This window comes from Gastrolobium bilobum, unplaced genomic scaffold, assembly GCF_033153095.1.
Source record: "Gastrolobium bilobum isolate Gb01-03AN ecotype WA unplaced genomic scaffold, APGP_CSIRO_Gbil_v1 utg10499, whole genome shotgun sequence".
In the NCBI taxonomy this organism is placed as follows: Eukaryota; Viridiplantae; Streptophyta; class Magnoliopsida; order Fabales; family Fabaceae; genus Gastrolobium; species Gastrolobium bilobum.
Window position 1 is genome coordinate 335,493 of NW_026897582.1, and position 13,048 is coordinate 348,540.

Consider the following 13,048-nt stretch of genomic DNA (forward strand, 5'->3'; position numbering starts at 1 on the left):
TTTTATTTAGTGGGGTGATTGGGTTAGGATTTTAAAATATTTTTTTAAGGGGGTAGGATATTGTAACAACCAATTAGTGTTACTACCAATCAATTTTACCATTAGATCGATTATATTGATCAAATTCCATCTTTATATGGTTTTGATTCCCCATATTTAATGTGAAAACATTAAATATGGGAAATTTTAACTATACAAAGGTGAAAATAAATATAAAATATTAAATATAGGGAATAATAATCATACAAAGATGAAAATAAATATAACCGTTGGATCAACATAATCGATCTAACGGTAAGATTGATTGGTAGTAACACTAATTGGTTGCTACAATATCCTTCCCTTTTTTTAAGATAATTTTTTTTATAGATTTTAAAATATTATTTAGAATTGGAGAAACTTCAAAGACTTTTTTAAAAGGCTTTTTTTTATAATCAAGATTTCGTAAGATTGAGTTTTAAAAGATTTAATAGATTTTATAATATTTGAAAGGATAATATGAATTTATAAGATTTTAAAAAATATATGAATTTTGAAAAAACATTCAAAACTACAAGAGTCAAAAAAAGAAGGAACAAAGAAATGTAATGATATTAATAAAAAAAGTAAAACCTAATATAATTTTCTCAATCATTAAAATATAATATAATTTTTAACAAACATTCAAAATTACTCAGTAACATCTTACCACATATCTAAAGCTATACTATTAAAACATAATATAATTTTTAACAAATATTCAAAATTACTAAGCAATATCTCTCCACATATCTAAAGCTATACTAGTCCCCACGCATTAGCATTTTCTCGTTCTTGCTCTTGGGTTTAACTAATGGGGTAAAAATTATCTTTTTTATTTGGTATCAGAGCTATACACATATGACTATAAGATCAATTTTTTTATTTATTGAAATAATTCTAAATTTGCATATAGAATCTGAAGTTCATGATAAAATTTCGTTTGAAATTTTTTGCAATTGATTTTGGAAACCTTGAGATTTTTGTTCTACGTAATGAGAGTTTTTAACCATTTATCATATGCATGTTTTCATTGAGTATTCTAAGAAAATTTTGAATCTGAATTTATGGATTTTATTACATGAAAGTTTAAAAATTTCTCAAATTATTTTCAATCGATACATTGAAACCTTAAATTGCTTTGGGACTTTTGAAAAATAAATTTTTAGTTATCTATTGACACAAAAATTGTTCGAAATCGTTTCCTATAGCGAAGAAATTTTATTCATGAATGTATTGTTATGAAATATAGGGTTCATATTTCAATCTTTTTTACATTGATATTGTTTCACTGATGTAAAACCAAAATTGAATTGAGGGTTTTGGTTCCTCTATTGTTTTCCCACTGCTTTATGTTGTTTTAAATACAAAAATCACACGTTTTTGTGCCAAAAAAATTACGACCTATAACTTGAAAATCATTTTTTAAACTTCCAAAAGCTCTAAAAATTGCTCAAAACTCTGCTACCTTTGAGATGAATTATATTAAAATCTTGTTGATTTGTTGTTTCTGGGTTATTTTGTGATAAAAATCGCTCAAAAATCAATTAGTTTTGAGTTTTGACGAAGCTCCCGTAGCCATTGTTGTTAAAAACTAGTGTAAAAACGTAAAAACTTACATTTTTACGTTTTTACTAAAGTAATATGTCTTAAAACGCAAGTAAAAACTAGTAAAAACACAAGTTTTTACGTTTTTACTTAAACAAAAAAATCAAACCAGGTCAAATTTTAACCCATGATTGGTTTTATTTTTATATTTTTAATAAAATAAAATAAAAATACCCTATTCCCATTTCCCCAAATTAAATGCATAGTATCTTCTTCTAGCTATTTGAAAAAACAAAATCTCACACGAGGCCGCTGTATTTCCATGTAAGAGTTGTTAAACTTTATTATTTTGATGTTGTGGAACTTGGTTATAGGCGTTCTTAAACTCTTTTTTGTGTTTATAAGACATAAATAGTTATATGACTTATATCTTTTAAATATGAAGTTATTCATTGAATTTTGAGTAGAAACTTATGTGATATTTTTTTTACATGCATATATATATATATATATATATATATATATATATATATATAATTTTGTATCTTGATCTTAAGTAGTAAAAAATTTACGTTTTGTGTCGTTTCTACGATTTACGTTTCTACTATTCCCTTCCTTTTCTACGTAGAAACTCAATTTTGTCAACATTGCCCATGGCGGAACCCGGTTTCGAGCAATTTAACCCGCCAAAGGAAGAAAACGATACTACAATAGAGAAATTTCAAAAAATCCTAAGAGTTTAGGGTGAGATTGTTAGAGAGATATCTTATTTATATTTTTCACTAAAAAATCCATACCAATAGAAAATCCATTAAAATCGTTAGATTTTTGAATATCACAAGATTGTTTTTCCTTTGTTTAAAATCCTGATTGAATATCAACGGATTTGGACAGACTCTAAAATAATCTTTTAAAATCCTAATGAAATATCACGTGACTATTTTTTAATCTTTTAAAATTCTAATTGAATACAATCAATTTTTTGTCAAAATAATCTATTAAAATCCTTTCAAATGTCAATCGAATCTTACCTATTATATCTGTGAATGAAAAGTGCATTGAACAGAATCATAGAAGCCCATGTTGCAGGAGGCCCAGTAGGAATTTTTTTTTTTTTTTTGATAACAAGCCCAGTAGGAATCTTTATAAGCACAATCAACAACCAAAAAAAACAACAACCAACCTTGTCCAAAATTTCGTACAATAGTTTAGTTCCAAAACCCTTAACTTCTACAATCCAATTCTAGACCTTATCTTCAAACTCTCTTGTGTTGTGTACTTGTGTTGTTCTAAACTGTAGTCTAAACCCTCCTTCTCTTCTGTCTCTGCACTCGTCTATGTCTATCACAACTATGCCTGCGTTCAAATCCCTCACAATGGCAGAATCATGCCTACTCCCTCTACCCTCACTTTTCTACAGCAAAACCAAATACCCAATTTTCTCAAATACTTCTAAGCCCCTCAAGGTGCAATTGGCATGCTCCAATTCTCTCTCCCTCAGTAGGAGGAAAACCCACCATTCCTCTTTCCTCACATTTGTAGCCCAGACATCTGATTGGGCTCAACAAGAAGAAGAAGAAAAAGAAGAAGAAGAAACCGGATGGGAGAACCGCGACGAATCCACATGGGGTAATGAAGATGTTGACGAAACCGAAGGTGGAGAGGGCGAAGGAGAGAGTGATGAAGATGGGACTTTTGCTCAATCTGAAGAATTGAAGATATTCGTTGGGAATTTGCCTTTCGATGTTGACAGTGAGAAATTGGCCATGCTTTTTGAGACGGCTGGGACGGTTATGGTTGCTGAGGTGAGTCCTTGATACTTTGAATTTCATTGATGAGGTTTTGCGTGTAATGTTGTTATATTTTGTTTTATGTTTATAACTTTCAACATCTGAGGATTTTTTAAATGTGGCTCTTTTCTTTTGATTTTAGGTCATTTATAATAGGGCCACTGACCGAAGTCGTGGGTTTGGATTCGTCACCATGAGTACAGTTGAAGAATTGGAGAAGGCTGTAGAGAAGTTCAGTGGCTATGTAAGTTGTTTGTTTATATTTTGTATTTGTGTGACTAAGTGATAAGGGTTGTAATTAATAATTATGATCAAATATTGGGGTGGAAAACATCTCTTAGAAATTGGACAAGGAGAATGGGAAGTGTGACCTGTTGATATGTTTCTAATTCTCAATGCCAATAGCTTAGTGTAAAAGTGTAAACAATTATGTACAGGGTTGTCAAATTATTAGTATATTTGCTTCTTTTTTGTTATCTTTATATAGTTAACCCTAGACATCATCAGGTTGGTCTATGAGGTTTACTAAACTTGCTGGCTGGTGTAAATGTTATTCCTTTCTTGTTCATTGGTCTAACCATGATTTGCTCTCATCATAGTAAAATTCTTGAGACTTAATCGTGGCAAGGATGCGGTAAAAATGTTTAGACTAAAACTCTTAATTGGTAGTTTTTGCCTTATGACATTTGAATACCTTCCTACTTCAGTATCAACTTATGTATTAATATTGGGACTTCCATGTTATTATTTTTGGAATGTTGTTATTTGTAATTGAGGGTGAGTCTTGGAGTAATGATAAGATTTCTCCTTTCCCGAAAGTCATGGGTTCAGTTTCTTTACAAAAATGTATGCATTAGACTGTGCGTAACCAATCCTCAGCTTTACCCTCACAAAATAGGGAGCTTTGGGCACTGAAGTTTACCCTTTATTGTTTGTAATTATAGACTTTTATCTATACATAACAAAAATAAAACTGAATCTTTAAAAATTTGATCTTCTCAGTCTATGAGTATGGAAACTTTTCTGCATGTACGAAGGTTTTTTTCTGAGTTCAATTGTGTCTTACATGTGGGACATGTCCTTTACTGGAAGAAGCACATGCATTATTATTTTCTTCTCTGAATGCCTTTTTTATTTTTATTTTTTTTTCTTTTGTGGTTTGTTGAGTTTTTGTGAACCTCAGCCATCTTTTGTGACAGGATTTAGATGGAAGAGTGTTGACTGTCAATAAGGCTGCTCCAAAAGGAGCACAGCCTGAACGGCCACCCCGTGCCTTTGATAATGGTTTGAGAGTCTACGTTGGTAACTTGCCATGGGATGTTGACAATGTTCGCCTGGAGCAAATTTTCAGTGAACATGGTAAGGTTGAGAATGCACGGGTAGTCTATGACAGAGAGACTGGTCGATCACGTGGTTTTGGCTTTGTCACAATGTCCAGTGAGACTGATATTAATGATGCCATTGCTGCTCTTGATGGTCAGGTATCATATCACAAAACTACTAATTTACTTGATCATTGGTAACATGAATTGGTAATTAAATGTGCTTGAGTGCTAAAGGCAACAAGATTGCTACTGGCTAATGTTCTCGTGGACAATGTTTTAAAATGGCAGCTAATGAAATTTTGAATAATTTAAAATTTTAAGGACTAGTTATGTGGTTAAGTAAGCCTTTGGAATAAAATTCTGATATGGTGGTTCTGATATTGCAGAGCTTGGACGGGAGGGCAATCAGAGTGAATGTTGCTGAGGAAAGGCCCAGGCGTAGCTCCTTTTGAGTGGTAACTCAAGTAATCCTCCATGTCCGCTGCTTGAGTTTTTTTTTTTTGCTGAGGAGGATATAGTTTCATTTTTTTATTTTAAATTTCCTTTCTTTGGGAGCTGGTTTCAGATTAGATTCACATATTTTAATGTTGTTCATTTGATGTGAGATATAAATTCCTGTAGGTATTGTGAAGAAACTCTGTCGCTTTTTCTTTTTCTACCATTATGTTTGCTATTGATGAATAAAATTATAGAAATTGTCTTATTGCATAAATCTACCAATAAATTATGTGGCTACTTATACAGTACTTAAAAGTTCAAATAAATAATTTCTTTTATTTTGAACGTCATCTAGGATTGGAGTATTGTTGTTAAAATCTCGATTTATCACTACGATTTTACGTTTTTATGATTTTTTTTTATCAAAACGATTTTACTAATATTTCAAACGCTTTCACATTTTTAAGATTTTTTACGATTTTTTTACATTACGATTTTACGGTTTATGATTTTTTAATTTCCTTCTGATCTTACTTAAGATCTCGATTTTAACAATATTGTTGGAGTCGGCAAATAATATTTTTGAAAGGGTTCACTTAGATTGTCCTCGAATTCTGGACGATATCACTTATCAAGTGGTTTCAACTTAATTTACAAATTCAACATTAACAAATCAAAATGTTATAAATAAGGGTTTTAAACATCTCATGTTGCACGAAATTGTTCTTTTCATACGGTAGAAAAAAGTTTTTGGGCCCCTGTTTTTTTTTTTAAATAATAATAAAAATAATAAACATTCTGGCACAATTTTTGAACTGCAAGAATAACTTTTCTCCTCCTGCACCAGGAGAAGTCATTTGTCCTATAAATAATAACATTGATAAAAAGTTATACATCAGTAATCAGAATTAAATTTAAATAATTTCATTATTTCTTGCTATTAAAAAATAAAAATAAAAATCACTCTCCGTTAAACCCGACTAGCGAGTGTGGGGTTCCAAATCATTAAAGATTCGAACTCACGACCTTTCAGTAATGAAGGAACAGTTTTAACACTGCTCCTCTTGCTATTAATTTCAAATAATTACAAACAAACCCTTTTTTTATTTTTTTAGTAGACAAATAAACCCTTTACTATTTGCCTAAATCGCCATAAAAAATCAAACTTCCAAATCATTTATAAACAGAGAAAGTATATATACTACAAGGCAAATGTTGAAAGTTATCAAAGTTTGGGCTGTGCCATGGTTTAGAAATTTTATTATTGTTTAATATAAGATAGTTTTTTTAAAAAAAAAATACATTCAGACAACAGACGCGAATATCTATGGAATAATTATTACTATTACTTCAGATGAATGAGATGATCAACATGAACCTATTTTTTTTTGGACTTTTTCGGGTAAGAAATGATCACCACCTTTAACTAGACAAATTCTTACATCATGTAACACCACTAATTTCTTAAAGTACCAGCCTTCAAGTGTTCAGGATATTGCGTCCACTTCACTAACCTCGCAGTTGAGCTTCTCTGCTTGTGAGAGGCACATATCGAACAGAAGTCTCAGTCCTGATACTGATAGAACCATCAGTGTTCTTATCCACAACCTGTAAATCTTGAAATATGTTTCCAACAGGAATAACCATTCTACCACCCGGTTTCAACTGGTCAACAAGTGCTTGGTGAATTTCTGATGCCGCTGCTCCAACGTGAATGGCATTATAAGGAGCAAACTCAGGCCAACCTTGCCTTCCATCTGTCAACACAAAAATTTGAAATTATTGCTCCACCAGCTTAAAATATCAATTATTTAACTGCTCAAGAAACATTAATATAACCATGCAGTTATCAACATACACCAGAGGGAAGAGTTTGCGATAGTGAAAATGGATATCTTGGAATGCCGTAACATGAGGAATGCTTATGGATCAACTCTACTCTCAGCTTAAATTGATTCAACCACTTCAGAAACAAATCCCAAATCCTGACTATGAGGTTATGCTTTTCTGAGTATCTTAAGGACTCGTTAAAATTAAAATTATTCAATCCTTCACCTTACAATAAGCCTTCATCCCCCATACCCGACAAATGGACAAGATTAAACTCTGTTGATCAATTAGATCAAACGGAACTGTACTTTTGTCGCGCAAAAGTTACGAGTTTCAATCTTTCAAATTCACATAAATTATAGAAACCATACCACCAACATGCACAGAAAGCGAGCCATCTTTCAATAGTGGGGCTGCAGCACTTTTTCGAATATTCTCGATTGAAAAAGATGCCAATTCTGGAATATGTTCCACACCAATAGCACGGCCTTGGGGTCCAAGCATCAAGGCAAAGCACGCAGTCAGGTACCCCGTTCCTGGAAAGAGGCCCAAAGTATGGGAATTGTGAGCAACAAATGCGAGAATATGGAGAAAAAAGGAAGCAAAATTCCTGTCAAATAGAACATTATTTAATTCTCCATAGCACATATTGGAACGTATAATATCATCCATTTTTTTTGCATCAGCTAGAAAAATACTACCATCGATTTTAGTAATCAATCTAAACAAACATGGCATAGTAACTTCAAAATCTTACCTGGTGTATCTATGACTCATCAACAGTAAGTTCAATAAACACAATGGTGAAATAAAATTTATTACCTAACTAAAGGATTTTCCATTTCTCTGTAATACATTAGAATAAATTAGAAAATAATAATAATTATAGATAGTTCATTGACTATACCAGAGCCAACATCCAGAGCACGCATCCCAGGTAGCAAATTCCTCTCCAGCAACTGAAGGCACGTGGCATGCATATGCGGTGCAGATATAGTGGCATTGTAGCCTATAGGCATGGGGCTGTCTACATAAGGTTGGGCTCCATCGGGAACAAACAAACCTCTATCAATGGTTTCCATTACTTCAGCTACCTTTCTAGATGTGATTACTCCATAACGCTGCAAATTCTCCACCATCCCTTTGTTTTCATTGATGGCACTCCCAGACCAGAATTGCTGTATTTTTTGCAAAATTATATGTAGTTTGGATTCGTTTTCTTTTAAATAATAGTGAAAAAATAAGATGACTTTATAAATAAAATAAACAAGTAATACTGTAATAGCACTGTTCCCTTATTACTTTTCTCTTAACTTCATCCTCATGGCAAGCGGGCAGAAAGAGTCAGTCTAAATTTATGGGCTGAAAAATGCAAAAACCTACAAAGCAATTAAGTATAAATACAAGCACCATTCTGAATAAAAGTTAAATCTTGAATGATCAATTCAGATAAACCTTGCCAAGTGGTTTGGCCTCTAATGGGAGAAGAAGAAAGGTCTAGTTTTTTCACACAAGGCTATTGAACATGCATAATGTTGGTAACAACATACGAGATTGCAATAGTCATTATCAGTTACAGGTACATAAGACAATGCCCAAACTACTCGAAGAGATTATCATAAAATTCCATTCACGAGAAGGTCCATATTTGAAAACAAATTAACAGTAATATATTTTTAAAAAAAAATCACGATTTCTCTATTTAGCCGACCAGATAAAGACTCAGCGCTCAGAACAACATAAGGATTCCCTGACAGCTCATAAAAAAGAAACTTGATAAACGTTCAAGGAAGAGAAAGGGAGTTACCTCCATCCCACAGAAGAGAGCGTTTCCCAGCGAGTAAATTAAGGTTTGGGGAAAGAATGGTGGTGGGGATTTCACAGCTGTGACTCAGATCAGCGTGCGTGAAACTTACACTGACTCTGATGACGTTGGTGTTGAACGTTTGGGCTTTAGAAATAGAGGCCACGTTGGTGTTGGTGTTGGTGTTAGTGTTAGTGTTAGTTTTCAGTAAAAGCATTTCTTTTTTTCTTTCTGGTACTTTCCAAATTTCGTTCGCACGCTCATTCACATTCTATTCTAGCATGTGCGATACCGTCCTCCGTCCCCCAGGCCCGCCCCGGGTCCTGTAGGCTTATTATAGAGAGAATGGGCTTTGTTTAGCTTGGGCTTTTTCGCCCCATCCCTCAGTGCAACAATTTTATTTTACTTTAGTCACACTGCCATTCTTTTAAGCAATAATATCTTACCCTGCCATATATATAGCATGTCAAATGTAATTAGTTTGTCAACTGTTGAAATTCCTTGTAATTCTTGAAAAGAGGTTTTTGCTTAGCTTTAAGAGCCCAGTGATCAGGATCTCCTCTGCGGTAAAAGCAATTATAATTAAATGCAATTCTTACTATTTACTGGCGCACATGTTTATGCCAAAAACAATCTTGATGTTTGGTCTGCTTTGATTTATGCTGAATCCAAAATACAATCAAATTTTATGGTTCATCATGGAATTATAGCTCTTGTATAATCACTGGCCGACTTGTAACAAATAGTGACTGCATTCGGATATGCTGAATGATCTTAGGAATCTAGATTTCCTTGAAGTCCAAATTAGGCAGTCAGGATCTTTTAGACATAGACTACGGGGTTTAGAGTGCGTTTAAGAATATCAAAGAGAAATAGATGGTAGGTGTTAGTTCAAAATGCAAACGAACCAATACAAAATTGTTCCCTTCATCACAGACTGCTAAATCCCCCGCCCTCGACCAAAAGAAAAAAAGAAAACTGCACTGTAGTGATCTATGTCTAATCGTATATAGAACTGCTAGTTTGTACTGCGGCTAGGTATTTGTTCGATAGATGAATACAGAATATCTAACTGAAGAGCTAGTAATTATATATACTGAACCAAGATAAAGATGACTGGCAATGAGAGGCTAGTATTTCTATCCCGTAATCTGATAGCATGAATATCAGGGGTGTATGTATACACCTCCAGATGGTGAATACTCTAAGGAGGCAATATGCTAAAGATGATCCCTTGTGGAGCACTATTCTGCAATATATTAGGCTCCCAAGGATGGTTATGCTGATGAAAAGTGACCCTAGAGCAGTTATCTCACTAGTAGTGGTCGTCGTGGTCGTGAGTGAGAGAGTGACTTCACAGGATCGTCGGGCCAGTAGGCTTCTACGAGTTTTTGCCGTGCCCGATAGTATATGGCTACCCGGAGATCCTGAACTGGAAGTAACCTGGGCCATGAAGCCCAGGTCCGGCCCGGAAGTCACCCTGAAACAGTATTGATCCTGAAAATTATTCGAGTATTATTATTGTGAAAGATAAGCGCAAGAAAATCGTCCCTCCTCCATTGCTGTATCTTCCTTATTCAGGCAGCACTTAAAAAGCAATCAATCATTAGAAAGAAACGAAAGTGAAGTACTCCGGACTCCGGAGTTCTCACCTAGCCTTTTTCTCTTTCAATTTCCATGTAGAATAATTAATTGTATCTGATATAGCTTATTTATGACCAACAAATCTTAATGAGCTTTCTACTAGATTGAAAACAGGGGGAAGTAGAAGTTACATATAAGTATTTCCAAAACTTCAGAAATCTAAAAGTAACTGAGGAAGAATACACTCCAAATGAGTAGCTTCTATTTGACTAACACCCTCTGCCTCTGCAATAGCAGCAGCACGCTGAACAGCCTCTGCATCCACAGAAAGGTTTTGGTCAAGATGATATAGAAATATGTACAAAGTCATAGTGTTGACCAAGCACAAACGTGTTTCTATTCTAAGATGGTTGAACCTGAGACAAAAACCCGGAGAAGTTCACAAGTAAGCTTCAGAGCATTGGCATTAGCTGCATCAGAATAGAAGAAAGTTGGACAAATGAGTAACTTGCAAATGTCCACAATGCAATACCAACAAAACTACAGTGTAACATAATCACAGAACATCCAACAAATAAGAAATCTGTCAATAGACTGATATGATGGAAATGTTGCATAAATACCAGAAGTTGGCCGATTCTTCTTGGATGTTCCAACTCCAACCTGTACAGTAAAACCCATTTGCAGATTATTATGTAGTTAAAGAGAATAACTAAAATATTAGAGAGTGTAGATACTACTAAAGATGCTACTGCTGTTGATTTCAGCCAGTCGTTTTAGATTACAAAATTTACTTTGCAAATCAAGTTATTTGTGAAATAGTTTTATAAACATCCTACCGGGAAGACAAATGTGAGTATGTGACAACCTAAATAACGAGGAAAAGAAATTGAAAGGGAAACAGGTTGGGTAAAAAATGGTCCATTACCAAACATTTTAAGAAAGAAGCATTACATGAGAATATGATACAATAAACAAAGTAGTAAATTACAATGCACTCCCTTCTATTTTGTGTTACTACACCGACTTTTCATCTACAAATACCAACACAAAACTCCGTTGCATTTATAAAAATGCACTATAATTAACTCTAAATGCAGGCCTCACAAATTTCTTTATTAATCTGTTAGTACATGGTCTACATGGAATTTTTTGTGGACATTCAGATTTATAGGTTCTGAGTTTCAAGTTGAAAGGTCCTTCAAGGATGTGGTCAAGAGTAACAATTGAATAAGATTTTGGGAAATACATATTCTTATGCAGTAAATCAACAAAGCGAGACTGAAAGATGATATGTAGTAATTGACATTCACCACTCACCAGTGAAGTAATTGTTCGAAATAACAGCGCAGAAACAATTCTAACGTTCCAAAATCCCAAAATTTAAGAAAAGGGGAAATTCAAAAAATTAATATCATTGTAAAGAAACAAACACAAAAGACTTATCAGCACAACCAACGACATAGGGCATGGGTTAGAAATGAAATGTGAGAAATTTGCTAAGGGGATAAATTTGAAAACCTCGGAGTCCAAAGCATCACTGGGTTCAACATTTTCACGCTCTGCAAATGGGAACACAAAAAATAAAATAAAATAGTTAGGGATTTCTATAAACTGGGAAGGAAAGGATAAGATTGAAATTTAGGATAGTAAGAGAGAGACCAAGGGCTCGCAATGACCAAACGCGCTTCAAAATGCAATGAATCAGATCCTGTTAATCACGCACCCAATTTCAACGGAGAAGTCAGGTATTTACCCCCCAAAAAAAGATTGTGCTGTAAACTCTAAAGACTAAAAATGAAGGAGGAAAGGGTTCTAGGGCTGTACAAACTCAAAGGTGGCTTCCTCCATTGCAAGGTGATTACTGATTATTACAGCAATACGCGCTTCGCCGATCACCGCCACCACCCAGACACACACCACAATCGCGTTCGTTTGGAGGGAAATAAAATAGTAGTGAAGAAGAGTTCTTCATAAGATAGAGCAGAAAATAGATACTACTAATTACTAATCATCTAGAAGATGCTACGGATATTTTTAAATTTACGTATCAAATTTTTTTTTTTTTACAACCTCTTACAATCATATATCATAATCGTTGATTTTTGTCAATTAACGGTTATGATTTTAGCAAATTAAACTTATTAATTAATTATTAATTCATAATAAATGACAATCGTTGATTGGCAGAAATCAACGGTTATAATATGTGGTTGTAAAAAAAATTGTAAGAATAACCTTCCTCATCAAACATATATAAAACTTAAAATAAAAGTTTTGGTGACATATAAAAATTACAAAATTTAAATATTTTGTAATATTGATTATTCAATGTATAATTTTTTTATTTTATTTTTTGAAAATATTTCAATCGGTTCATCATTTTGCGACTAGTCCGATTCAGGACGGATTCAAGATTAAAGCTTTAAACCCCTCGCAAAGATGGTACTGGAGAGGATCGAAGATATACTCTCACTGAATAAATCTTTGGTACTATTGTTGCACCAAAGATTCAGTGCATCCCACCAATAGATATATTACATGTCAGTCAAAATTCTTTTTTGCTGTCAAATTTTTTTTCTCTCCTCTGATGTGTAATACTTTCATTGGCATGCGCCAACTGAACTATCACCATTGGTTACATGTATAATTTTGAATCTTACAATAATTTTACATTCAGCAGCTACCGTGTTATTTTTTTTCGGACCAGT

General features: G+C 33.6%; 3 protein-coding genes across 3 annotated transcripts; 1 reads left to right on the plus strand and 2 right to left on the minus strand.

The window, feature by feature from the left end:
* The first annotated feature begins 2,755 nt into the window (after positions 1 to 2,755).
* LOC133308273 (28 kDa ribonucleoprotein, chloroplastic-like) lies at positions 2,756 to 5,384 on the plus strand. Its single transcript, XM_061508881.1, has 4 exons — positions 2,756 to 3,371; positions 3,499 to 3,600; positions 4,556 to 4,837; positions 5,068 to 5,384. The coding sequence occupies exons 1-4, from the start codon at positions 2,904 to 2,906 to the stop codon at positions 5,131 to 5,133; spliced, it is 918 nt and encodes a 305-aa protein (XP_061364865.1). The 5' UTR covers positions 2,756 to 2,903; the 3' UTR covers positions 5,134 to 5,384.
* Positions 5,385 to 6,349: 965 nt separating this feature from the next.
* On the minus strand, positions 6,350 to 8,974 carry LOC133308279 (protein-L-isoaspartate O-methyltransferase 1-like). Its single transcript, XM_061508886.1, is given in 5 exon segments — positions 6,350 to 6,648; positions 6,650 to 6,876; positions 7,321 to 7,485; positions 7,857 to 8,127; positions 8,757 to 8,974. Coding segments are annotated over 5 exon segments (711 nt in total). The 5' UTR covers positions 8,763 to 8,974; the 3' UTR covers positions 6,350 to 6,606.
* Positions 8,975 to 10,396: 1,422 nt separating this feature from the next.
* Positions 10,397 to 12,305, minus strand: LOC133308291 (protein MHF2 homolog). Its single transcript, XM_061508900.1, has 6 exons — positions 12,165 to 12,305; positions 12,000 to 12,048; positions 11,859 to 11,899; positions 10,961 to 11,000; positions 10,754 to 10,807; positions 10,397 to 10,652 (listed from the first exon to the last, which is right to left on the minus strand). Exons 1-6 carry the CDS (start codon positions 12,186 to 12,188, stop codon positions 10,549 to 10,551), a joined length of 312 nt encoding a protein of 103 aa, XP_061364884.1. The 5' UTR covers positions 12,189 to 12,305; the 3' UTR covers positions 10,397 to 10,548.
* Between the last annotated feature and the right edge of the window lie 743 nt (positions 12,306 to 13,048).

Coding starts and splice junctions, on each gene's coding strand:
- LOC133308273 (XM_061508881.1), top strand. CDS start 2,904: ATGTCTATCACAACTATGCCTGCGTTCAAATCCCTCACAATGGCAGAA. Junction 3,601..4,555: donor TAGAGAAGTTCAGTGGCTAT/GTAAGTTGTTTG, acceptor CTTTTGTGACAG/GATTTAGATGGAAGAGTGTT. Junction 4,838..5,067: donor TTGCTGCTCTTGATGGTCAG/GTATCATATCAC, acceptor CTGATATTGCAG/AGCTTGGACGGGAGGGCAAT.
- LOC133308291 (XM_061508900.1), bottom strand. CDS start 12,188: ATGGAGGAAGCCACCTTTGAGTTT. Junction 11,001..11,858: donor GTGATGCTTTGGACTCCGAG/GTTTTCAAATTT, acceptor TTTACTGTACAG/GTTGGAGTTGGAACATCCAA. Junction 10,653..10,753: donor TCTCCGGGTTTTTGTCTCAG/GTTCAACCATCT, acceptor CTGTGGATGCAG/AGGCTGTTCAGCGTGCTGCT.